Below are 23521 nucleotides of genomic sequence, written 5' to 3' on the forward strand. Positions count from 1 at the left end.
CTGCACCACATACAAAGATGTTTGTCTGCCGATAACTAAAAAATAAAATTAAAAAATCTCTCTCTCTCTCTCTCTCTCTCTCTTAAAAAAAAAAAAGAAATCAGACATAATGACTTTGTAGACTTAATAAAGTTAAGATGAAGTCACTGGTGACTGCTGTCCTTATTAGAAGAGGGAAGTTGGACATAGACACAGACACAGAGGAGACCACCATGTGGAAAAACCAATGACCCGAAGGAGCACTATGTAGAGATGAGACAGAATGGAAAGATGTGGCTTAAGTCAAGGGACACTGGGGCTGCTAGGCGAGGACCTTTGGAGGGAGTGTGGCCCTGTTGACACCTGAATTTCAGATTTATGACCTCTGGACCTGCGAGAGAGTAAACCTGTGCTGCTTCAAGCTTCCACCTTTGTAGTGCTACAGCCACCCTGGGAAATGGGTGCAAAGACAACAAGACAGAGCTGGGCGTGGTGGGGTGAGAAACTGTACCGTGTCCTCTGTCTGTTCCAGTCTAGCTCACTGTCACTAATGTCTAGAAACTGAAGTGTCTGAGGTAAACTGGTGTTGGCATCTGTGGGTGCTACTGGGAGGTCTGCTGAGGACTAGCTGGTGAGAGGTGACGAAAACGGGGGTCCAGTGAGATGGGGTAGGGAGGTCTCCACCACCTGAAGTCAGGCGCGGAGGCCAGAGCCAGTGATGCACCCCAGCATCTGTGAGTGTGTGATGTGAGCTTTGGTCAATGCGGATGGGACCTGATGGGCTCTGCAGGGTAGATGTCAGGCCTTGGTCATTCATTTGAAGAAGAATCCTGCATCTAAAGTCACGGGGACACAGAACCCGTCCGCAGCCCTCAGGAGAAGGATTAAAAGAGCCTTGGTCCAACGCTGGCACGCAGGTAAGGTCCCTGTCTGCACCATGAGCCAACCAAGGGCTGCGTAGGGAGCAGAGGCAGTGTGCGGGTTGGCCTCCAGCGTGGGGCTGGGTCAGTGGGGACGTGGTGTAGGTGCCCACGGCCGGTTCTGTCTGCGGCGGTGGCCTGTAGTGGACGGAAGCTCTGCCCTTAACCTGCACTGGTTGTGTGGGCTCTGGAGCTGCCTGGCTGCCCCCACAGATGCAGGCAGGTCACCCTAACAGGTGACCCTAACAGGCTGGAGATGTGGGGGCTGGGGACACCCTGCTGGGAGGCACCTTTGTTTCTCAAGCATCAGACGCAGGCTCAGGTTTTGGTATGAGATTGTCCTTGGGTACCTCCCCAAACCTTCCAGGTCATCCTAGTGAGGGACCATGACTTCCTGGGGGAAGCCCTGGATCATCCCTGTGTGGTCTCTGATTTCAAAACCACAGCAGGAGAGAGAAGTGCGGTGGCAGCTCTTCCCTCACGCCTGCCTTCTCGGGATTATTTTATGCAGCCAGAATGACTTGTTGAAAGACGTCCCTTGGGGGTTTTTTATTGGCTTTCCATTTGAGTCATACTTTAGACATTGAAGGCTGACTGTCAACCTCCGCTTTTGGGGATTTGTTAACAAAGATTTACTACCGAACAACAGAAAGAAGTATCTGGAGGCTTTGAATGGCCCAGCAATTAAACATGTCGGAGAGCAGTCTGGACAAAGGCTTTAGAAGAAACTCAGGGCAGAGGAAAGGTGGCAAGAAGCTGGTCTCAGGCCTCCATTTGGCATCGTAGCCCTGCAGAACATGAATCACAGAGCTCTTGCCTTTCCTGGACATAGCACCACTTAATTTCTTTACTCAACACATATTTGGTACTTGAGCAAAGTTTGTTATTAAAAAAAAAAAAAAAAAAAGCAGGGAAGCCCAGGGTAGTGTGTGGTGTGAACTTACAGAAATAGAATCCAGGAGGTGAGAGGCCCTGGCCAGGGCGAATCCTACCTGCAGCCTAGGACAGAGACAGGCAGCAGGAAGGTGTGGGCCCCAAAGGCTCCCTGGAAGCCTTTCCTGGACTGGGAACCTCAGGGCAGAGGGAAGCGAGGGTCCCTTATGTGACATATGCAATGCTGAGACCTATTCTTGTATTGTCTCCCATGGGGACCCTGGTGCCTGAGCTGGATGGCAGGATGTGCCTCAGCCCTGCAGAAAGCTTGAAACCACAGCTTCAAAAGGACAGACTTGCCTCTTAAAAGGGAGAGGCGATACTTTGGGTAGTAAGAAAATGTTCAGTTAAACTCAATGATACACTTCCTGGCTTTTTTAGTTTACTATTTTAATTTTTTTTTTTTTAGGGTATCATTTACCTATAGTGACATTTACGTGCAGTGAAATGGATGGGCAGCGCACAGAGGGCTGAGTTTTCATCAACATGAAATCCACACCAGCCACGATGTGCGACTCCGTTGCTGCACAACCTCTCCAGCGTTCTTTCCCAGTTAGTGACCTCTGGCTATTTCCACTCTAGATCAACTCGGCACACATAGACAGATTCTGTCCATATCCAGCTGTTCTGGAAGATTCTGCTCAGTGGTCTGGGCCTGGAGCAGCTGCTCCTGGTGCCCCCAGCAGGCAGATCCAGGTGGATCTCACTTGCTTGTCTGTCTCCCTGCTCAGCTGCACGTGGTCCCCACAGCAGGACCCCAGGCCTGCCCAGGTGTTTGCTGAATAAGTGACCAGTGAAAAAATCAGCAGGTGACCTGGCTCAGCTGCAAACAGGATGGTTTCTGCATTTGGGTGGAGCTCGTCAATAGTGCTGCTCCAGCTGAGATCTCGAACCCCTCTCATTCCTAGTTTTTCTCCAACACAGGGGCCCTACTCCAGCCCCCACCCATGTTTCCTCCTCCCTCCTCCACTTACAGCCTCCCCAGCAAATCCTGGGACTCTATCCTACTAGCTGGCTGAAAGCCACCCCTCCTTTCCTTCTCCATGGTCCCTGTGCCCACCCCAAGCCACCACCATCCCTCCCATGGATGGCCCGCGCAGACAGGTCTACTCGCACCCTCAATTTCCTCTCGAATCCCAGACACTCTGCTCCTCCCTGCCTCTTCCCAGCCTCTTGTTTCTTCTCTTCCTTTTTTCTTCCTCTCTTTCCCCCCTCCTTCCCTTCTTCTGGTCCCTCTTCTACTCTTCTTTTGCTCTCCAGTATTTATCAAAAGCAGCTTGTTTCGTTGATGTCTTAGCTTATTTATTAAGCACCAGCCTCCCCCACACTGGGATGTGAGCTCTGTGAGGCCAGAGACCACGGCATGAGGCCTCCTGTCCATCAGCGTGGTCCCTGGCAGGGTCCAGTGCCTCTCTTGGACCAAGCAGGTGCTCACTATTTGACGCTGCACATAGGAACCTGGGGGAGGGTATCTGTGACTCTCTGATGGAAACAGTGGAAGAAACATTTTAAAATAATTGTTCAGTGATGTCAGTGCTCACAGAGAGCCAGCCCCTGGGCAGGCCTGGGAGCCTGGCTGTGGGATGAAGCTACAGCCTCCAGGCAGACAGGCCTGCAAATGAGGATCACCTTCCCAGGAGGTCAAGGCTACAGGGGAGGGCTGGGGCAGAGAGGGGTGAGGGGAGAGGCCACCTGGTCCTGGGAGAATACGGGGTAGGAGGACTCTGCCTCATCAGGTGATCCCAAGAGGGACAGCGTGGGCCTTGGGGTGGGTGACTCCATCTCCCTCCCCTCATGAGTGATGAAGCATACTGTGAGGGCGATGCTGCTTGCTCTCACTGTGGTCAGCCCCAAGTAAATGCATTTTCATGATAACATCTTACAAAGCACAAAAGTTGGAGAAAAAACGGACAATCTGACTTGAATAATGGTCTCTCTTCCAATTACTGAAAGCTGTGTGGTTTGAAAAGAAAAGAGTTTTCCATTAGGAGGTCTTTAAAAATAGCCATTGTGATTAGAAGCACCGTCTCCATTTCAGCATGAGTGTTAATTACCTTTGCAAATCACTCTGGCCACAGAAGCAGGTGTCCCCACCTGGGCAGCAGCCTCTGGCAAACATTCCAGGCTGAAGGGAGCCCTTCTGGAGTCGGATTACCTAGAAAATACACTCAAACACCTTGCCCAGGTTCCTACAGGTGCCTCTCAGCATGAACCTGCAGGGCAGAAACTCATGAATCCCAGCGATGACTCCAGACGGTCACAGGCATTTCCCCTGGAGAACGAGAGCTGGCCCTTGCCAGGGAGGCAGCCTCATGGGAGGCAGCAGGGTGTCCTCCCTGTACCATCCTGGGCTGCTTTTCCTGCTTCTTGGTCTCAGTGGTTTGGGACCCTGCTTCTCATCTAGAAAATTCATGAGAGTGGCTTGACTCCTGACCATGGGAGATGCTTCCTGCATAGACTCTTTATCTTTGGAAGCCTCCCTGCATCCCTTTGGAGCCAGGGTATTCAGGTATCAGGGTATTCAGGGTGCATGGGGCAAGATGTGGTACTTATTCATGGTCCCTTTGTTGGTTCTGTGTCCCACAGTGGGGGATGTGCACTTTGAGGTTTATGATGTGGTGCAGCTTCTGGATTGAGTTTAAGCTTTGCTCTGTCGTGTCCAGGAGCTCAGAAGGAGCTGCTGGGGCTGACACCACATGTGGCTGGGGTGTTTGGGATGTGCTTTGGCAGACCATCAAGATCCCATAGCTGTCTGAAGGAAGAAAGGCTCCCCACCCGCTGCATGGGAAGTGCCTGGGTGGATGGGCAGGGGCATGGCTAACTTTACTTAGCACCAGCCCTGACATAGGTGCAGCGTTTCCAGTTGGGGGAGCCGAGCAGGCATGAGGGTCCCATTTTACACACCAGGAGATTGAGGCTCCATATACTTAGATCAGCACGTGGTCTGCTGGTGTTGGCTGAGGAGGATTTCTGGAATGAAATGTGCCAGGTTGGGAGTCAGGAAGGAGAGATGGGGGAGAAGTTGTCAGGGGTTGGCTGGAGTTGGTGAGGCCTCTGCTGGCAGTGGGATGTTGGGGAGCAAGGGTGTGGGGAGCCATGAGGTGATGTGACCTCACTCCACTGGACATGGCTGGTGAGTGACAAGTGGAGAGAGAGCAGGAAGGCAGGCCCGGCCAGTGCAACTCAACAGAGACTCGGGGACAGAGCATGAACACCATCCTCAAGGTGGCAGGGAGGCCCTGAAGAGGGAGTCTCCAGATAGAATTTTCTGGAAAGGGCTCCCCGAGGAAATGCACTTTAAATTGAGACCTGAAATATGAAAATCATCTTATTTATGTAACTAATAACTGGAGAGGTTGTTTTGTTTGCAAAAGAAAGCAGTGTTTACTGATGTTAATGATTATGCTGTTCTCATTTTGCTTCCTAAGCTCATCTACTGTTTTGTCCAAAGCTGATTCACTGAGGTGGGGTTTCGATCATGCTGAGACCTTGCAAGGACGGATAGGAGAGGTGATATCCTCAGAGCCTCCCCAGTAAATCCCGACTTCTGTCACACAATAGCTGTGCCTGGCAGCTAGCTTAATTTGGCTCTCTTGACTGTTCAAAAAATTAATTGGTTTGGCACCAGCTTTTGCTTCTTGGAGAATGAGACCTAAAGTTTCAAGTGGCTGTGCCACCTGAGGACACTGCACACTATGAAGTCCTCAGGGCTCCCCACTGTGGGACAAGGAAGGGCCACAGCCCAGTCTCACGGGAATAGCAGGATCTGTCCCAGCCCCAGAGCAGACTCCACTGATGCCAAGAGGGACCTGAGGCTGGGTGGGGAGAGCAGGGCAGCAGGGCAGGTGGCCTTGGTCCCTGCTGAGATAAAGGCTGGGGAGGAGGCACTCAGAGGGAGTGCAGTCCAGGCAGTCCTGGAAAGTCAACTTCTATGTGAACTTTTATAGAGCACCCACTGCATGCCAAACCCTGGGGGGGGGGGGTCCCTTGGCAGGATGCAGAGGAGAATCCGATTTTGGATCTCACTCTCAAAATCGTTTCCCCAGACATTCAACCATACTTACTGAGCACCTTCTGTATGCGGTAGAGATGCCTGCTCCCTTGGGTGCAGCCATCCATTAGCAGGAACCACTTCAGTGTCCTCTGCCTTCACATGAGGTCCATGCACAGGGAGGGAGCTGGGGAGCCCAGGCTCAGAGAGACAGGAGCTTGCCCACTGCCGGGACCGGCAGCGCTCCACGTGAGAGCAGGAGTCCACTGAGAGAGGAGGGTCCCAGAACACTCCAGGTAGTGACAGGCAGAGAATGTAAGGGCATGGTGCAGAGGGTGTCTTCCTCAGGAGGCAGTGACAGCTTGTACCTCACCTGAAGGGACAAACAGTAATGACAGCAGGGGTAAACAGCAGCTGCAAACCCTTGCTGAGTGCTCACCAGGCTCTGTGGGCCAAATGCACCCTTGTTGGAATCCTCACCCCCAGGCCAATGGTGTCAGGAAGTGGGGCCTTTGAGGGATGATTAGATCAAGAGGAAGGCACCCTTGTGAGTGGGATTCATATCTTTATGAACAGGTGGAGGAAGCTCTTTTGCCTTTTGCACCACATGAGCATACAATGAGAAAGCACCATCTATGAAATGGGCCCTCACCACACGCTGAATCTGCTGGTGCCTCGATCATGGACTTCCTGGCCCCCAGAACTGTAAGAATTAAACTGCGGCTGTTTATAAGCCATAGAATCTATGGTATTTTGTTTGGTGGAACAAACAGAATAAGACACTGTATGGCAAGATTTATGCTACCTGTTATGCACATTATCTCATTAAAATCTCACCATCATTCTCTATGAGGTTGTCATGGGGTCATGTCACCTGGCAGTCATACCTGCTCCAGGTTGTGCAGCTGGTAGGGTGGAGTCAGGATGGGAGGCCTCGTGCCCACACTGGTCTGATGGCCTGTCACCTGCCTGTACATGTCCTCAAACAGGCCACTGCTGGTTCAGATACCTCCATGCAGAATTTGTTTCTTTATTAAAATATAACATTTGAACACTCCATATTTAACACTCTCCACTCACCCTTGTGATGGAACACGGAAACAATAAGGACAAAAATGCTTTCTATCTTATCCACTGGAGTTTGAAAAGCTTAGTGTTATGGCTTAGGTATGAGGTGTCCCCCAAAGCTCACATGGAAATCAGGAATGTTCAGAGGTGACATGATTAGATTATGAGTTGTGACCTAATCAGTGGATTGATCCATTTGCTGGATTAATAAATCTGGATGGATTTCTGGGTGGTAGCCACAGTCAGGTGGGGCAGGGCTGGAGAAGCAGGTCCCTAGGGGAGAACCATGGGGGTTACGTCTAGGACCTGGTTCCACAGGCACTCTCTCTCTCTGCTTCCTGTCTGCCATGAAATGAGAAAGCTTCCTCTGCAAAACTCCACCACGAGGTCCTGCCTCACCGCAGGCCCGGAGTGATGCAGTCTGCTACCAGAGATTGGTCCCCAAATAGTTTTCCTCCTCTTAGCTGTTCTGGTCAGGTGTTTTGGTCACAGCAATGAAAAGCTGACAAACACACTTAGATTTGAAAAAGTCGTAAGAATCTTACTCAGACTGTGGCAAAGGTTGCCAGTGTAAGTTGCATACCCAGAGCATCAGGTCTTGGACTTGGAACATTAATCTTCTTAGAAATAGAAATGGAGTCTTAGTGACAGAGTTTATCAACCCATGTGACAACTTACCTTCATTTGCATCTGGAGGGATTAATGAGCTTGGGTGGAAGGAAAACAAGCTCCCACCTTTGATGCCTGGTTCCCTCAAAGCAGGCTAGAGCTCAGCAAGTGATTTACAACATGGGGGTAAGTCCTCGGTGAAATCCAGGTTCAAAGAAATGATGCTAAGACTTTTAAAAAAATGTTTTTCCTGACTGTGCCCCTGAGGATAGAAGTAATTGGATGTAATGAACTATTGTGTCTCTCCTTTTGGTAATAGTAGCTCTGCTATTGGGAAATCTATTTTTCTTACTGAATGGGGCATTTATGTAACATAGTCCTTGGATGGTAGGAGGTCATTTTACACCTGCTTCTAATCCATGCATTTGCTTGCTTATCTGTCATGTATCTCATTCCCTTGAGGCCATCAGAAAGTGTGGAAGAATAAAAGGTTAATCCACTTTCCCCAATAATTAATTTGGGCTGACTCTGGAAGATACTGCCATAAAAATGATTGGCTTATTCAATTCAGTGGAAAAGAAAAAAAAAAAACAGTTATGTTGATTGACCTAAGTTTTATGCTATGGAATGGCAATATGTAGAAATTATTTAGTGATGTGTGTCCTGAGTTAATGTAATATTCAAATAAATCCCTATCGGCACAAACATTTAATGGAAAAAATTCTTCTCAGGTATATTTTTTCATTTTCATTGAGCTCATGATCTCTGACATTTTCTTTTATTCAAGGATAGTCATTTTTTTTGGGGGGAGGGGCGGGTACAGGGATTGAACTCAACCACTGAGCCACATCCCCAGTCCTATTTTGTACTTTATTTAGAGACAGGGTCTCACTGAGTTGCTTAGCACCTTGACATCGCTGAGGCTGGCTTTGACCTTGCAATCTTCCTGCCTCAGCCTCCAGAGCAGCTGGGATTTCAGGCATGTGCCACCACACCCAGCAAGGACAGGGGGACACATTTTTGCAGTCCCCCTGCAGATACTGTGGAAGTTCATGTCCCTTATATAAAGGGGTATAGTATTTGCATAGGACTCATGCACAACCTCTTGAATACTAGGTTATTTATACCTAATACATCATAAATGCTTTGCAAACAGTTGTGACACCATATCGTTTAGAGAATGTTGAAAACAAAAAGTATGTACATGTTCAATATAGATGCAATTATTTTTTTCCAAATATTTTTTGACCTGAGGTTGGTTGAATCTGTGGATGTGGAGCCTGCAGATGCAGAAGGGCTGTGATCAGCATTCAGTGGTGACAAATGTGAATGTTGGGATTCATCAAGGGATACACATCTGCTTTCCAGATGGGACACTTTTTTTTTTTTTTAGTTGTAGATGGACACAATACCTTTACTTTATTTATTTATTTTTATATGGTGCTGAGGATTGAACCCAGTGCCTCATATGTGTGAGGCAAGTGCTCCACCACTGAGCCACAGCCCAGCCCTGGATGGGACACTCTTGCAGCCTCACCAGCAGTGCTCCTCCTGTCCCACACCATCACCAACACTTGATGCCAACCAGTTTGTGATGCTTGCCCAGCTGGTAGCTGTCAGATGACACTTCTTCATTCAAATATGCCTTTCTCTGGCTCCTAATCACTTTGAGTGTCTCATTTTCAGGGATCAAACTTTTCAGTTTTCTCTTCTGCCTGTTCATTGCCTTTGCCCATTTTTCTACTGGGACTCCTCTTTCTCTACCTTATGGATCACGGATATTCACTTTTTATAGAGATTTTATTTAAGAAGTTCGTCTCCATCTGTAGGATGCAAAAATATTTTCCTTTTTATCTTATGTTTCCCCTTTTCATGTTTAATTCTTTAGACCACCTGGAGTCCACCTTTCTGTGTGGTGTGAGGTAAGGATCCAGTTTCACTTCTCTCTCTGTGGAGTTGGGTTTCTCCTGGCCACAGAGTAAAGAATCACCTTGACCCGTAATGTTCTCATATAATGAATGTATTATCCCCAAATACGACACAGAAGTCGGCACGTAGTTCTCTCTTTGCATACATTAGACCGTGGCCTATTTTTGAGCAAAAACCTTCCTTTCCCTTCTCCCCCTCACTCCCTCTCCCCCTCTTTCTTTCTCCTTCTTTATATTTTTGAATATGGCTTTGTGATGTGTCTTAACATCTAGGTGGGTAAATCAACACTATTTCAGCTGTTTGAGAACATTTTCTTACCTTTTGCATTTTAGAGTAAATTTATTGAGTTCCTTAAAAAACTGGAATTTAAATTACATGTACTTTATTTATTCTTATGGTTAATTTATTCACAGATCAATTTGTTGGGGAGGAACTGAATCTTTATCATGCCAAGTTGTCCTCCATGAGAGCAAGGGTATCTTGCTTTTTGTTCAATACATTTTCTATGACTTTGACCAAAGTTTCAAAATTGCCTTGTTATAGGACTCTTGCTTTCTTCTGTATTCTTGGCTAGTAAATTCCAAAGTAATTCATAGGTTAGCTGATATTATAAATGATTCTATGTTGTATTACATTTTATGGTTGGTTATTACTGGTATAGAGAAATGGAATTGATTTTTTAATGTTTATATTTGATCGAACAATCTTGTAAAACTAAGTCTTATTTTGTCTGATATTTCTATTGGTTTTTCCTGATTGTTTAACCTGTAAAATAAATATATTTTTATTTTCTTCTGAAATTTACATTTTTTTGTATCTTTTTCTTTCCCTATGAGCTTTGGCCATAATGTCCAGGACCAGGAAATGATATCCCAGCCTTAAATCAGGTCTTCCAGAGAGTTTATCTAAACTTGTTCAACTAATTATTATGTTTGCTATAAATTTTTATTTTATAACCTTATCAAGAGTTCCCTTTCATTTATAGTTTGCTAAAAGTTTCTTTCCAAAAGAGATGTTGGAGTTTATGAAATGCTTTCTTTTGATCTATTGATGTGATGAATTACATGGATGTTTTATGGTTGAACCATCCTTGTATTCCCAAAATGAAGCCTATTTGATTATATCTTATTTTTTAAAAATTTAGTTGTTAGTTAGTATTTGACTTAGACATTTTTTGCATATATGTGTAAAACAAAATAAATCTATTTGATTATTTTTGACATTTTCATTCTCTGGTTTTAGTATTAAGGTCACATTAGCCTAATAAAATGATAAGATAAAAGGTTTCACTCTTCCAATTTTTGGGGAAAACCCCATACAACTTCTATAAGATGGGAATTTATCTTTTTTTTTTTGAATTTATCTTTTTTAAGCTTGGCAAATACAACTGGAAAACTACTTAGAACTTTTTTTTTCCCAGAGTTGACTGACTCCTATTTCAATTCCTTTAATATTATTCTGTTTGGGTTCTCTCTTCTCATGTCAAACCTAACAATTTTTTTTCTGTGAATTTATTAGACTTTCAAATTTGTTAGGTTCACAGTGCTTTGAATCTTTTTAGTTTCCCTCTGTCTGGCTCAGTGGGTGGTTGGTGAGGGAGAGAACAGAGAGGCCCCACTGCAGAGTCTCCACTGGGACCCCCGCTGGGGTTTCGTTGACCATGGACTATAGGCCTGGCTGTTCACTGCCAGTCCTAGGCCTCTCCAGATGGGTAGACCTGTGGCACTCACTGATGCTGTTCAGAGTGCTGACCCTGGCACAGGGGATAGAGAGTAATGTGCTTGAACTTCAGGCCTCCTGACCTTTTCTTCTGGTTCTGGGCTGGAACATAGTTGTTCCCTGCATGTGGAGGTGATGGTCTGGAGAGAGGGTGGCATCTTCCTAAGGCTTGTGTCTTGGCTTCTCTCCTGGAGTCTTCATGAAAATGGAGACTCCAAAAGGATTATTGCTTCTTTTCTCTTGGGTTTTGTGCATTCAGTGACAACAGGAACAGCTCTATAATTTTTAACTTGGAGAGACTTAGACCTTAAGCAATCTTGTTGGAAGGAGGAGCTAGAGATATGCCAGGGTCTAAAGCCACCCCGACTGGTGACCACTATGGAGGGCTCATGCTCCACCTGCACTCAGCTGCTCTGCCTGAATGCATCTTGGGCCATATGTGGGCAGGCACTCCCTTGGCCTGAGGCTGCAGCATACATGGTGGAACAGAGGTTCTGGACCCAAACAGTTGGAGGTTCATTCAACTCTGTGACTTGTTATTTAGGTGTCCTTCAACAAGTGACTTAATTATTCTAGTTTCTTCAGCTGCAAGACAGAGGAGACTTATTTCTCCTCTCTTAGTGCTTTGGGAGGAGTATATCAATCAGCAGAGACCAGCAGGAAAGAGTGGCACACACAGATGACTAAGCTCAGAGGTGTGGGCAGGGATGAGGGGACACGTGAGGGATACTGAGGTACCAGAACCTAGTTGCTGCAGGCTCAGGCCTGCAGGAAGTCATTACCACCCACAGGCTTCCAAAACTGGGGCTGAGAAAGAGGACTCCAGGGTAGTGAATAAATGCAGCCACCAGCAGGTCCCCAGGGGCAGGGATGGGAAAGGGTTGGGGTCAAGGGGAGGAAATACTCAAACCTCCTCCCCTTCCTCTCATCTTCCTACCTCCTGCTGGCACCTCCCATTGGCCAATGCCAATCAGAAACCAGAGGACCCTGGCCCTCAGTCCTCAAGGGGGTGCCTCCAGTATACAGGAGGGCAAGAGGGTTGGAGACCCAGGGGTGCACTCAGAAAAGCCAACACAGAGGTGAAGCATCATTGCTGCTGTAAATAATCCTGCACACAGTAGGCAAACAAGAAATTCTGGATTTCCTAGGATGCTCAGTTGAGCATCTCCCCACATGTCTGTTGGGGTGGTTTCTTAACAACTTTCCTAACAGTGTCTTCTTGTTTACAAATGGACTAGCTCATGCCCAAGCAAGTCTCCCCAGAGGTCAAAGTGAAAATGAAATCACAGAGTAGAGGCAATGGCGAGGAGAGGAGCTGAGGTACAAGTGGGACCCATGAACTAAGAATAAGGCTTGTCAAAAGATGCCAACTCCACAGGGCACGGGAGTAAGAACAAACACACCGAAGATTAAATATGAAATGGGTAATTATGTAGTAATGAGATTGAGGATATTACAAAGGACGCTGCCATTTAAATCACCACATCTCAACATAGTAATGAACGGGAAAACCCTCCAGCTTCATAATTATAATCATAGTTGCCATAACAACTTGATATCTCTCCCTAAGCATCCATCTCCAGACCGTATTTTTAGAAATGGCTGTGCCTGAGTATGTATTTTTCTTTATATAGAAGCTAATTTTTCAAATTACTGATCTTTCAAAAAATTCCATTTTTGTTCTCTCTCTGAAAGTGTAAAGCTTCAGGGATAATTAGGGAAATGAGCAGGTGCAAAAGTCCGTTATGAAAAATGCTAAGAAAGTATTGATGTCTTGGCAATATTTGTTTCAACAGAATGTTCCTTGGACCTGCACAGGCTCTTGTTCCTTGTCAAGCAGCTTAACATAAATCTCCTCTGTGGGGCTCATAAATATTTGAACAATTATTAGCTGTGTAAGGTGTTTGAGGATTATTTGACAAGCACAGATTTATGTTGTATAACAGAAACTGGCTTAACAGCATCCTGAGTCTGAGGGATGAATGAGCAGACAAACATTGGCTTATCATGCTTAACAGAAATGCATTAATGGATTCTCAAGGGAAGCAGACAATGGCTTGCCTTTAATGAACACTGTTTTGGGAACTCAGAAACCGGGGATCTGAGCTGCCATTTAGGTTTCCTTCAGCCCAGCTGCTGCTCCCAGTGGGAGTGTCTGGTTTTATAGCATGACTGTCGTCCAGAATCCTCGGCATTAGCTCACTTATGCTTTCAAGAGATGCTCACAGCCCTTTGGGTAGGGTCCAAGACTGAAGTTAAACAGACACATTGTTAGGTTGGGAACACAAAGGTCAAAAAAAAAGCAACCCTCTTTGACGCCATGGAAGATCTTAGCCAACATGCAACAAGGAGTCACTGAGGATTTTCTTTCTTGAACTCTGTTGGTTTCTTGGAGGATATAAAATTAGTAGGTTATAGTAATCACTAGTTTAAAAGAGTTTACAGATGCTGTGCAGGAAGCCATAAAGAGTAGGCATTACTGTTGTTGCCCACTGAAAGGAGAGAGACCGAGAGAGATTAGACCTGCGTGGGCTCTTCAGTAGGGGGTGATGTTGTACATGGAGAGTAGCTGGGAACCTTGAGCACAGGGTAAATGGCAAGTCAGAGTAGCAAGAGCAGGGACACCCCGTGAGCAGTATTCCAATATTCTGGCTTGGGCCTCTGTGTTCTGAACGTTGAACTAAAAGAGTGGTAGTGGGAACAGGAGAGGAGGTGAGTTGAAGAATAAGTTGAATAAGAGGCCCTGGGACTTTTGATGGGTCAGCTATAGCAGAGGCTAAAGGATAGATGGGACACAAAGGTGACCTAGGAAGGCTTCACTGGGGATGCAGAAGAATTCAGTGCCCTTCCTGGGCAGCCACGCAGAAGATGGGAGGCAAAAAGAGGCTTGGAGACCAGGAGAATGAGCTCAGCTTTGCCACCCTCTCTTCCTTCACTTGTGAACTCTGACTGTTCCCACCAATCTCCAGGCATGCAGCCCCAGAGAGAGGCAGACAAAGGGCGCTCCAGGAACTGCCATGGACTGCAGTCCCCAGAGAGTTGGCATGCTGCAATCAATTCCCATTCTGTTTGTTCTGCTTGCTTTAATTATGTGTCTCTCCAGGGAAAACAAACAAGCACACACAGCCAGAGGGGGACTGTTTCCTGATTCCGGGGATGTGCCGAGAATCACACTTGGGGACATTCTCTGGATGCTTCCCAGACACTACAGTACAGGTTTGTGTTCTATTATTTACCTTAGAAGTGTCAGGAAAGAAGCACAATGTTTTAGGAACTCATGGATTGGGGCTGCCAAGATTTACTCAGCCTGATGCTGAACTACCAACGAAGCCGAGTTCCCTCCTGACCTTGGCTTCCTGGGGTGGGTCTGGGCCCTCAGCCTCCTCTGTAAAATGCAACTCTGTGGGTTAGCTGAGGTGTTTTATAGAGGTGGGAGTGCCTGAGCCCACCCGTAGGAGGTCCTTAGGTCTGGGTGGGCCTGGCATCTGTCTGCATGCTTAGGGAGCCCTAGGGCTCTGATGAGGTGGTTCAGGGCACACATTTGGCCTGGGCAATCTCTGCAGCTCCTCTGGCGGGGGCTACCAGGCTAGCTGGGACCTCCAGGTGTGTGGCTCATTGCGGAGCCTCTTTCTTTTTTTGCCACTGAAGCCCCATGCTGACCTGTCCCATTGTCTGGGGTAGTTGGCTTCAGATAAAACAGATCCTGTGAGTGAGCTCTGGGGACACATCATGGAGGAGCCGGTGGGATCCAGCCCATCCCAGACTGCTTGGAACATCAGGGGAGGGAGGGAGTCTCTTCCCCTTTCCCTCTGGAAATCTCTGCTGGTTGTATTCCAGAATGTCCCGGGGGTTTGACAGTCAGGTCCAAGAATCCTGGTGCTTCCCAGTAGGCACTGTCTCACCTGCAGCCCTCCTTCTCACCTGGCCATTCTGCTTTGGACTTGACCTAGAAACCCAGAAAACTGCCCCAAAGAATGGCCTGGCTGGGTGGCTTAGGTGCGCAATGAGGGAGAATGAGGTGGTAAGAGGGGCCTGGGCAGAGAATGGCAACTCTCCTGGCTCAAGCTCTGCCCACTGTGGGGCTCAGAAATGGGACTCCCCACGCTCCCAGGGGAAGATGGAGGCCTTGCACTGGTATCCAGATTCAACTCCATGGTATCTGGAATCACATCCCAAGCCAAATGGAACTGGGAAGGTGAGAGCCCAACCCATGGCTAGAGAGTCCTTTGTCCCTATGTCAGCCATCAAAGATGGCTGTACTTGAATCCCTAGAACCTGTGACTAAATTACAGAATGGACGTTGCAGACAGATTAAGGTCAGCACCTGGAGAGAGGGTGGAGGTCCTGGATTACTTGTGGGCCCCTCTCATTCATAAGCCATTTAAAGTGAAGAATTTCTCTCACTGCAAGGAGGAAAGATGTGGCAAAAGTGGAAGATTTGAAGCTGTGCGGTGGATTTGATGTGCCAGTACTGGCTCTGAGACTCAGGCTCATGTGCAGGGATAAGACAGGCCTCCAGCCCCTGTGGAAAGCCCTGGAAGGGATACAGTCAACAACAGTGAAGTCTGGCTTCCATAGGCAGAAAGCAAACAGGACCCCCGTCCAACAACTGCCAGAACTGACCAGCTTCAGCTTTCCTGAGTGGGCTCAGAGGCAGAGTCTCCTCCAGGGCTGGCAGGGGACTCCATCCTTGCCCACACCTGGACTTTAAACGGAGACACCCGAGTCAGGCTGCTGACCTGCAGAGTTTCCAGGTAATAAGCAGGTGTTGCTTTAAGTCACAGAGTTTGTTGGGATTTTTTGAGGTAGGAAAAGAAATGCAGAGCTGTTCCTGGTTCCCCAAACACCCCGAGTCTGGAGAGTATAAGTGAGAGGATGGTGGGGTCCCTCCCTACATAAGAAAAACCTGCACACAGTGGTCTAAGGTGGGAGGCACTTTCGGGAAAGGAGGCAGAGCAGGGGACTCTGGGCAGACCTGCTCTCAGGACTATCAAATGTCCCCTCTTGAACTCTGGGATGGTGGTCCTTGGGGTGACTTCATTCTTTCTCCAACGAATCACACACAGTGTCCTCCAGGGTCAGTAGGCCCTGCCCAGAGGGAGGTTTATCGAAGGCCCCAGGGACCTCCGGAATTCCTCATTCACTGCTCCTGAGCCAGCAGGTCTGGCGCATGGGGCGGGCCGGGCGGAGCAGGAGGGCAGAAGCGCAGGCCTTGGGCTCTATCTGCCTTTGCACCACTGGCCAGTCTGGTCTCCGCTAGGGGCACGTTTCTCCACCTGTAAAAGGAAGGAATATGAGAGATGCCTGGAAGTTTCTTCTAGCGGGGAACTCCGGACTCCAGGGGAAAGGGGCGCCCAGCGGGGCAGCACGCTGGCCAGCATGATGGAAGAGAAAGGTCGGGCACAGCTCGAGGCTGGCAGGACTCCAACACCTGCGGACTCGGCGGGGCTGAGGGACGGCGGACCCGGGGCCGGAGGGAGGCGGGACGAGCCCCTGCGCCCGCCCCGCGCCGGCCCGGCCCAGCCCCGCCCGGGAGGGCCGGTCACACCCGCCAGGCCGCCGACTCCCGCGCCCCGCGCCCGCTGCAGTGCCTGCGCCCCTGCCCCGCGCCTCGTCTGCCCGCGGCCCGCCGGCTCCGGTGGCCGGGACCCTGGCCAGGGCGCGAGGAGGAACGGGCATGGCCGGCCCGGGGGCCGCCTCGCCCGCGCTGGTCCTGGCGCTCCTGGCCGTGGCCACGGCTGGGGTCGGAGCCCAGCGCGCGACCGTCGAGGACCCCGACTATTACGTGCAGGAACTTTGGAGCCGGGAGCCCCACGACCAGCGCCCGGAGCCCGAGCTGGAGCCCTTTTCGCCGCTGCTGCCCGAGGGGCCCGGGGAGGAGGAGCGGGAGCCGCGCCCGCCCCAACCCAGGCCGCCCACCAGGGCCACCAAGCCCAAGAAAGCGCCCAAAAGGGAAAAGTTATACGCAGAGTCGCCTCCGCCTCCACCAGGTAACTTTTTGCAGGGGCTGGCTGGGGGGCGGGGGGGGGGGGTGCTGCCCGTACATCGCTGGCCTCCAGGGGACACTGGCTTCCAGCCAACCTCCTGTGGTGCCCACGCCTCCCTGGGGACTTCATCTGCCTCCTTGGTGCTCTGCGCTCCCCACATTGAGCTGCAAGGATCACTCCCGCTCAGTCTCTTCAGGTGGGACCAGAGCACGGACATTGGGAAGCTGCCGGGGGAGCCAGGACCCTTTTGCCCCCAAGCTTGACATTCCTGTGGGCAGAGGATCTTTCTGCTGGGCACTTCCTCCTGCTCTGCCTTCTTCCTCAGTCTTCACACGCAGCGTTTTCTTGAGAGTGAATTTCCTTTCTGGCCATGTGAATGACTGGCCTGTTTTGGCAGGTGGCCCTCTGTGGAAAGTTCTGCCAGAGTGCCTTTACCCAGCCTGTGTCACTCTCAGTCCCTCCCTCCTCTTGTCAGTGGGTCCCTTGAATCCTCCACCCAGTGGGGGCAAGATGGCCCATACAGCCCCAGCTGGGGACCCTGTGCGGCTCAGGACCCAGTGCCCCAGGTGTACCATAGTGGGGAGGCCAGGCTGCCTGAGTCCTGGAAAGCTCTGCTGGGGCTGGCAGCCTGGAGTGGGCTGTTTCCATCTGACCCTCACACCCTTCTCCAATCCCTCCTGTCTCTGCCAGCCCTGTCTTGGGAATGACTTCCGCTTGGTTCACTGCACTAACCTTGTGAGGTGGAACTCTCTCTCAGTTGTCCCTTCCAGTGGTCCTTGCTCATCGTGCATGCCGCAGGCTTTGTGTTTCAGCAATGGGGAATGAGCAAGGGCCATTCCACCAGGGCTCTGGCCAGATTCTCCAACCCTGCAGGAGCCTTTCTTGAAGCACAGGGACGCCGTCACAGAGCCCAGGCGTAGAAGATGACACCTTTGTTTGGCTAAACTGCTCCTGAAAGTCACCAGTGAGGGTAGCAGGGAAGTGGTGGTTGGGACACTCTTGAGAAGGTGTCCCTACCTGAGCATCCTCTTTACACATACATGAGGCCCTGCCGTGTTTCACAGGTGGCTCTATGAGTTGTGTGACTTTGAACTGAACCATCCAGATTTCCCACTATTTCCAGTGGGAAAGTTGTGGGAATTAAGATGTGTAAAAGCCCCAGTGGCTGCTCATGGGAGTGGACAGAGAGGCTCCCACTTGTAGGATGCTGACCGTGACTGGTCTTTATGTGCACCAGACTCATATGTTCTTTCTGTGGCTCTGGAGGGTGGATGTCCTTGCTGAATTACTGACGAGGAACTGGCAGCACTAACAGTTGAAGTAACTTGCTCAGTGTCACTTGCTGACATGGGAGATTTGAAAGTCCTTCTCCTGTGCTCTTTGGTTTAATGGTTGGAGTCAAATTTGCATGGATTGTTGTTGTTGTTTTATCTGCTATGTGCTTAGCATGGCTAGCTGCTGGTAGTCCCTGGGGTGGTGGTAGGGAAAGGTGGCTGAAGCTTCAGACTGCTTACCAGCCAGGTCTTGGGCTCACCAAATTGGGGGTCTGGGGCTCCTGGCTCTGCTTCTGGAGCCTTAACTTCTTCACCTGCAGATAGGAAGACTAGTAGAACCTGCTGCTGCCTCTGACTCTGTCCATTGCTGCAAAAGCCTTTTGACTGTAGCTTCCAGTGCACCTGCACCTCACAGGTGTTCTCACTCTCCTGGGAGCCCTTCTTTCATCCCTAAGAACCTGTTCAGCACAAGGTGCTGGGGAGACCCTTGGGATAGAAAGTGTAAGACAACCTGTCCCCTACCCTCATGGACCTCATGGAAACTGGGGGACTTGGAGAAAACAGTCAGAGGTAGAAGTATGAGAGTATGGGGTATAAAATAAATAAATAAGGGAGCTTGGGCAATGCTGATGTTTAGGGCCTGCCTAGTGAGCCAATTTGTTTTGGGGGGACTCTTATTAGTGACTAGCCATCATTCCTGAGACAGCTGTCTCCACTAAAGAAAATAGCTCAGAAAGTCACAACCTGCCCTCAGCAGTGTCTGTGGACTCAGATATGGGGATGTGGCTCTCCTTTGTCCTTTGAGCACAGATAGCACTTGTTGGTGTTGGAATGGGGTCTCTGAAGGAGAAATCAAGGTGCACCCTAATCTGCAAGAAGGATGTCATTTGCTTTTGGAAAGTCGTCTTGCAGATAGAGATTGATTGTGGGGCAAGAAGCTGTTTATTCCTATTGAATAGCCAGCCCTGGCTCCTGCAGGAAATGCGCCTTTAGCATCCACCCAGACGGGGTCCCCCAAACCCAAAACAGGTCCTGGAGAATTCCAGACTATCTTAGGAAGCTGGCCTGCTGGGGAGCTGCTTCCAAGCTTTCTGCTATTTCCATTGAATTGTGTGAGGCTTTCTAGAGCTCCTCTCCACGAGGGTCATCCGTGGGTTGGGACTCTTATCTCACATTTTTATTTTGTGGCTGGTTTTATTACTATTTTTTTAAAATTTGGTTTTAAATTTTGGTGTTCACTCAGTAGATCTGGACCTCAAGTAGTGGGAGAGACAGGTTTAAGAGTGATCTAGATGAAGGGGGTCAGTTTTGTGCAGTTAAACTGTGCTAGGAAACAATGGTTTCCCACTTGGAGTGGGGCCTTGACCTGAACACTGCTCACGATGCCATAGGAGTGTGCATCTCTTCAGTGGCTGCTGAAGCAGCCTGTAAGCAGGGTGTCATATTATCTTGGAAAGGTTCTTATGGAGGAGGGAACACAGGGCCCCAGCCTACAGGCTGAATCTCTGCACTGGGTGGATGTTGCACACTGGGTACCAAATACGGGCTGGGCGCTAAGGTGGCACCGTGGAAACTTCCACACCACGAAATGGTTCATATGCAAAACTATTAAAAAGGTGTAAAATTACCTTTAGGCTATGTGTACAAGGAATATAAACATTAATGAATATTGTGTTCAGATTTGATTCTCATCTCCACAATATCTCATCAGGTATATGCAAATATTCTAAAATTCCAGAAATTCCAAAGCTTGAAACCCTTCTGGTCCCAGGCATTTTGGATAATACTGCGTCTTCCACGAGGAGAACCCTGATATACAGAGTGGGATGAAATCTTTGAAAACATTTATTTAAGTTTTTAGTTTAAAATAATTACAGACTAACAGGAAATTGAAAAAATAGCACAGTGAGGTCCCACCATCCCACTCCGCAGTTTCCTCCAGGGATAAACCTTAGCTAACTGTAGCGTAGGGTTTCTCAGCAGTGGCAACCATGACATCTTGGACCAACTGTGTGCAGGTCCAAGGAGGTTTGTGCCTGGCGTGTTGGAGGATGTTGGCAGCATCCCTGGCATCGACCCACTGAGTGTCAGTAGCACCCTCCCCCAGTTGTCATTGTCACAGCCGTAGATGTCTTTAGACATTGCCAAACATCCCCAGGAGGTTGAGAGACACTGCTGTATACAGCATGGAAACTAGGAAAATGACATTTGAAAACAATGTTAACCAGATTACAACGTCACGTTCCACTAGTTTTTACTGTGCTTGTGTGTACATGTCCCCTTGAGGATATGGAATCCTTTTTTTTTTTCTTTCTTAGTTTGTGGTGGACTTAGGTGTCATGCAATTTCTGAAGTCCTCCTTTGCGAACCTCAGCTCATTCCTGAACATTACAACTTGGAGGAGCCTAAATGGTCATTGGGAAAGACTTCCTGTCTGGGCAGGACTGAGGGGGGGATGCACAGTCCCTGGTCACAACCTGCCACAGATGGGCTCTCACCATCTGGAGGCTGCTGGTTCACTGGATGAATGTACTGGTTGCTAGAATGTTCTTCCTCACCCAGGCTTGACAACCTGCTTCCCTCTAGTTCTATTTATTCAGCTGCTTCGAGTTAAACTCCATGGTTTCCAGGTTCCTGAAGCTGGAATGCTTTGGGGCTCAGGGAGGGAGCCCCAGGACCCTGGTCTGCATGGTCCGTGCCTCCATGGTGGGCACACCAGTGGATTTGAGGTATGCTTCCTTTGCATGACATCTCCAAATTGATGACTTTGGTCAGTGGCCTTATTCTTTTTAGAGAATAAGATGGCACAGAGTAATAAACCATAGTTACATAACTCACCCCCTCCACTTAACTGTTAGAAACAAAATAATAAACAAGACTCAGAAAAAGTGATTGGAAGATTTTTTTTTTCTCCCTCCAGGGCACCTTGGCTTAGAAGTAGGCTCAGACATGTAGCATTACAGGTGGGTTCCTGCGTATCCCTTTGTTTGCGGTTTCTTCAGGCAGCAGTGAGGCCACTGTCGTCCTGAGCCCGTGGAATTTGCAGAGTGGGCAGTGAGCCATGTTTGCTCATATGTCTGTGCCCAGAATCATCCAGTCTGCATTTTGTACTGTGTTGTGTCTCAATTGCGGGGGAAGTAGCCAGAGCTGTTATCTGAGCGTGTGTGATTGTCAACAAAGGCCTTTCTGTTGTGTGCGCTGCCACCGGTTGGTGGACAGGGTGCTTCACTTCTCAGCTTTGCTACATCTCTCTCCCAGCATCGGGCAGTGTGGCCTTTGGATGGAAGTGTCTTCTCTTGGGAAAGCTGGAGTGTGAGGATTAGGAGAATGTGTTTATAAATATTTCAGTATCACCATGATGGTACTATAGCACCCAAACAACCAACAAGTAAACCTCCAGGCTCACTCTGGGTTTAATCATAAGTGTGTTTTGTCCAGGTCAACTTCCTACAAAACTCCAAGGGAAAGGACATGTTTTTATTTTTTTAAAATCAGCTTTCTAAGAGACCACCGCCCTTTCCAAAATGCTTTCCAAAGTCAACTTAGCATTGGCACATTCTCTCCTGCCTGTGCCCATGGTTCCAGAAATAAGGGCTTAGGCTTGGATCATAGAGGGTGGGGGACCCTTCGCCAGCTGGCCGGGCTGACGAGATGAGCTGGGGTTAGAGGAACTGGCTGTATCAATAACTAAGAAAACGGCGAAGAAACCACGCACGCAGCACACAAACATGAGTTTCTAAGATCGAGGGAGGGACTGCTCTCCGACCCCAAGGGTCAGCTCCACACTGAGCAGCGCTGGAAAGAGAGTGTGCACCCGGATTCTTTTTATTTTATTTGGGGGAAACACACAAGGGAGTTTGATGGAATGTTCTTTACCAAATAAGGCAGGGAGTAGGGTTTCAAAGGTGGAGTCTTGCTTTGCGATGTCTTGTGGTCAGCAGATTGATTGACATCTTGGCAAGTCACACCCATCTCAGGTGCTGTGTGGGATCACAGGCAGAGTGAGAGGAAAGGAGCACTTGTGTGGCACAGCCCAATCAGCATGCAATGCCAGACCAGTCCCCTCGTATGCACAAATGCACAGAGCTCTCACACACAGCCTGTGGATGGCTCATGCAGGGCATGCTGTGGCTCATGCTTCCCTGTGTGCTTCAAGGTCCATGGCTGTCAGGTTTCATGGTGGTTGGTGCCTTCACTGCTGGGATGCAGGAAGCCTGGCCTTGGAGCCTGGATTGAGATGGAGCATCATCTGGATGTCCCCTGGGGGCTGGGGACCCTGAGCACCCCGCTTGGCATTGTCAGCAATGAAGGTTCAGCCCCCTGTGGCCCACTCAGGTCTCTGCCACTATGGCTGTGGCTCTGTGATCATGGTTTCTTTGGCTGGCTCTGGGAAAGGACTGGTGTCCCCACCTGGCTAGCAGCCAACTGACTATGCATTGGGCATCATGGGATGGTTGGCACAGCAGAGAACACCTTTAAATTTTAATTTGAACCTCTGATGTTGCATGTTTATTTGGAATACCTGGTCCATGTGAGGCGTGTGGGGTGATCCCAGGATCCACATAGCTGGCATTAGCGTCTGGCTCTGCCACTTACAGGGGCTTGTGACATTTCCAAACCTTGATTCCTCACTGTGGAGGCAATAATACCCTCACACTTCTGGAGGATCTGTGACGTTGGATGGTCTGTGTCCAGTGTGCTCAGTGGAAGGCAGCTCAGAGGCACCTCTCCCCTGTTCCTCAAGTCCTTGCCAGGTTGTGCCCCAGGGGTCCTGCCAGCCACACCCCTGAGTTGTTGGTATTGTCCTTTCACTGTGCTGCCTAAAATCACCTCTCAGACACAGTCCTGCTCTCCAGACCTTCCTGTCCCCAGCTCTGTTCAGGTGGAACCCAAACTGAAACAGGCAGGTACTGCACAGTGCCTACCTGTGCCCACCCGTGCCCTCCTGCACCTACCTGCTGCTGGTACCACTGTGCCTCCTTAAATCAAAAATAAGGAACTCCGTCTGGTTATGGGTCAGGGAGGGACTGCTGACTGCATAGAGGATGGGAGTGGTGGCCACAAAGGCCCTGTGGCCCCAGCTGACCCCACTGTCCCTCATGCCTTGGTCTG

General features: G+C 49.2%; 1 protein-coding gene across 1 annotated transcript in view; it reads left to right on the forward strand.

Annotated features, from left to right (window-relative positions):
* Positions 1-16825: 16825 nt before the first annotated feature.
* Cpxm2 (carboxypeptidase X, M14 family member 2) overlaps positions 16826-23521 on the forward strand; it is a 95393-nt gene continuing 88697 nt past the window's right edge. Inside the window, exon 1 of the mRNA XM_027930286.2 lies at positions 16826-17138. Within this exon, the coding sequence (XP_027786087.1) occupies positions 16826-17138 (313 nt within the window). The remainder of the gene's footprint in view (positions 17139-23521) is intronic.

This window comes from Marmota flaviventris, chromosome 4 (assembly GCF_047511675.1).
Source record: "Marmota flaviventris isolate mMarFla1 chromosome 4, mMarFla1.hap1, whole genome shotgun sequence".
NCBI classification, from domain to species: domain Eukaryota; kingdom Metazoa; phylum Chordata; class Mammalia; order Rodentia; family Sciuridae; genus Marmota; species Marmota flaviventris.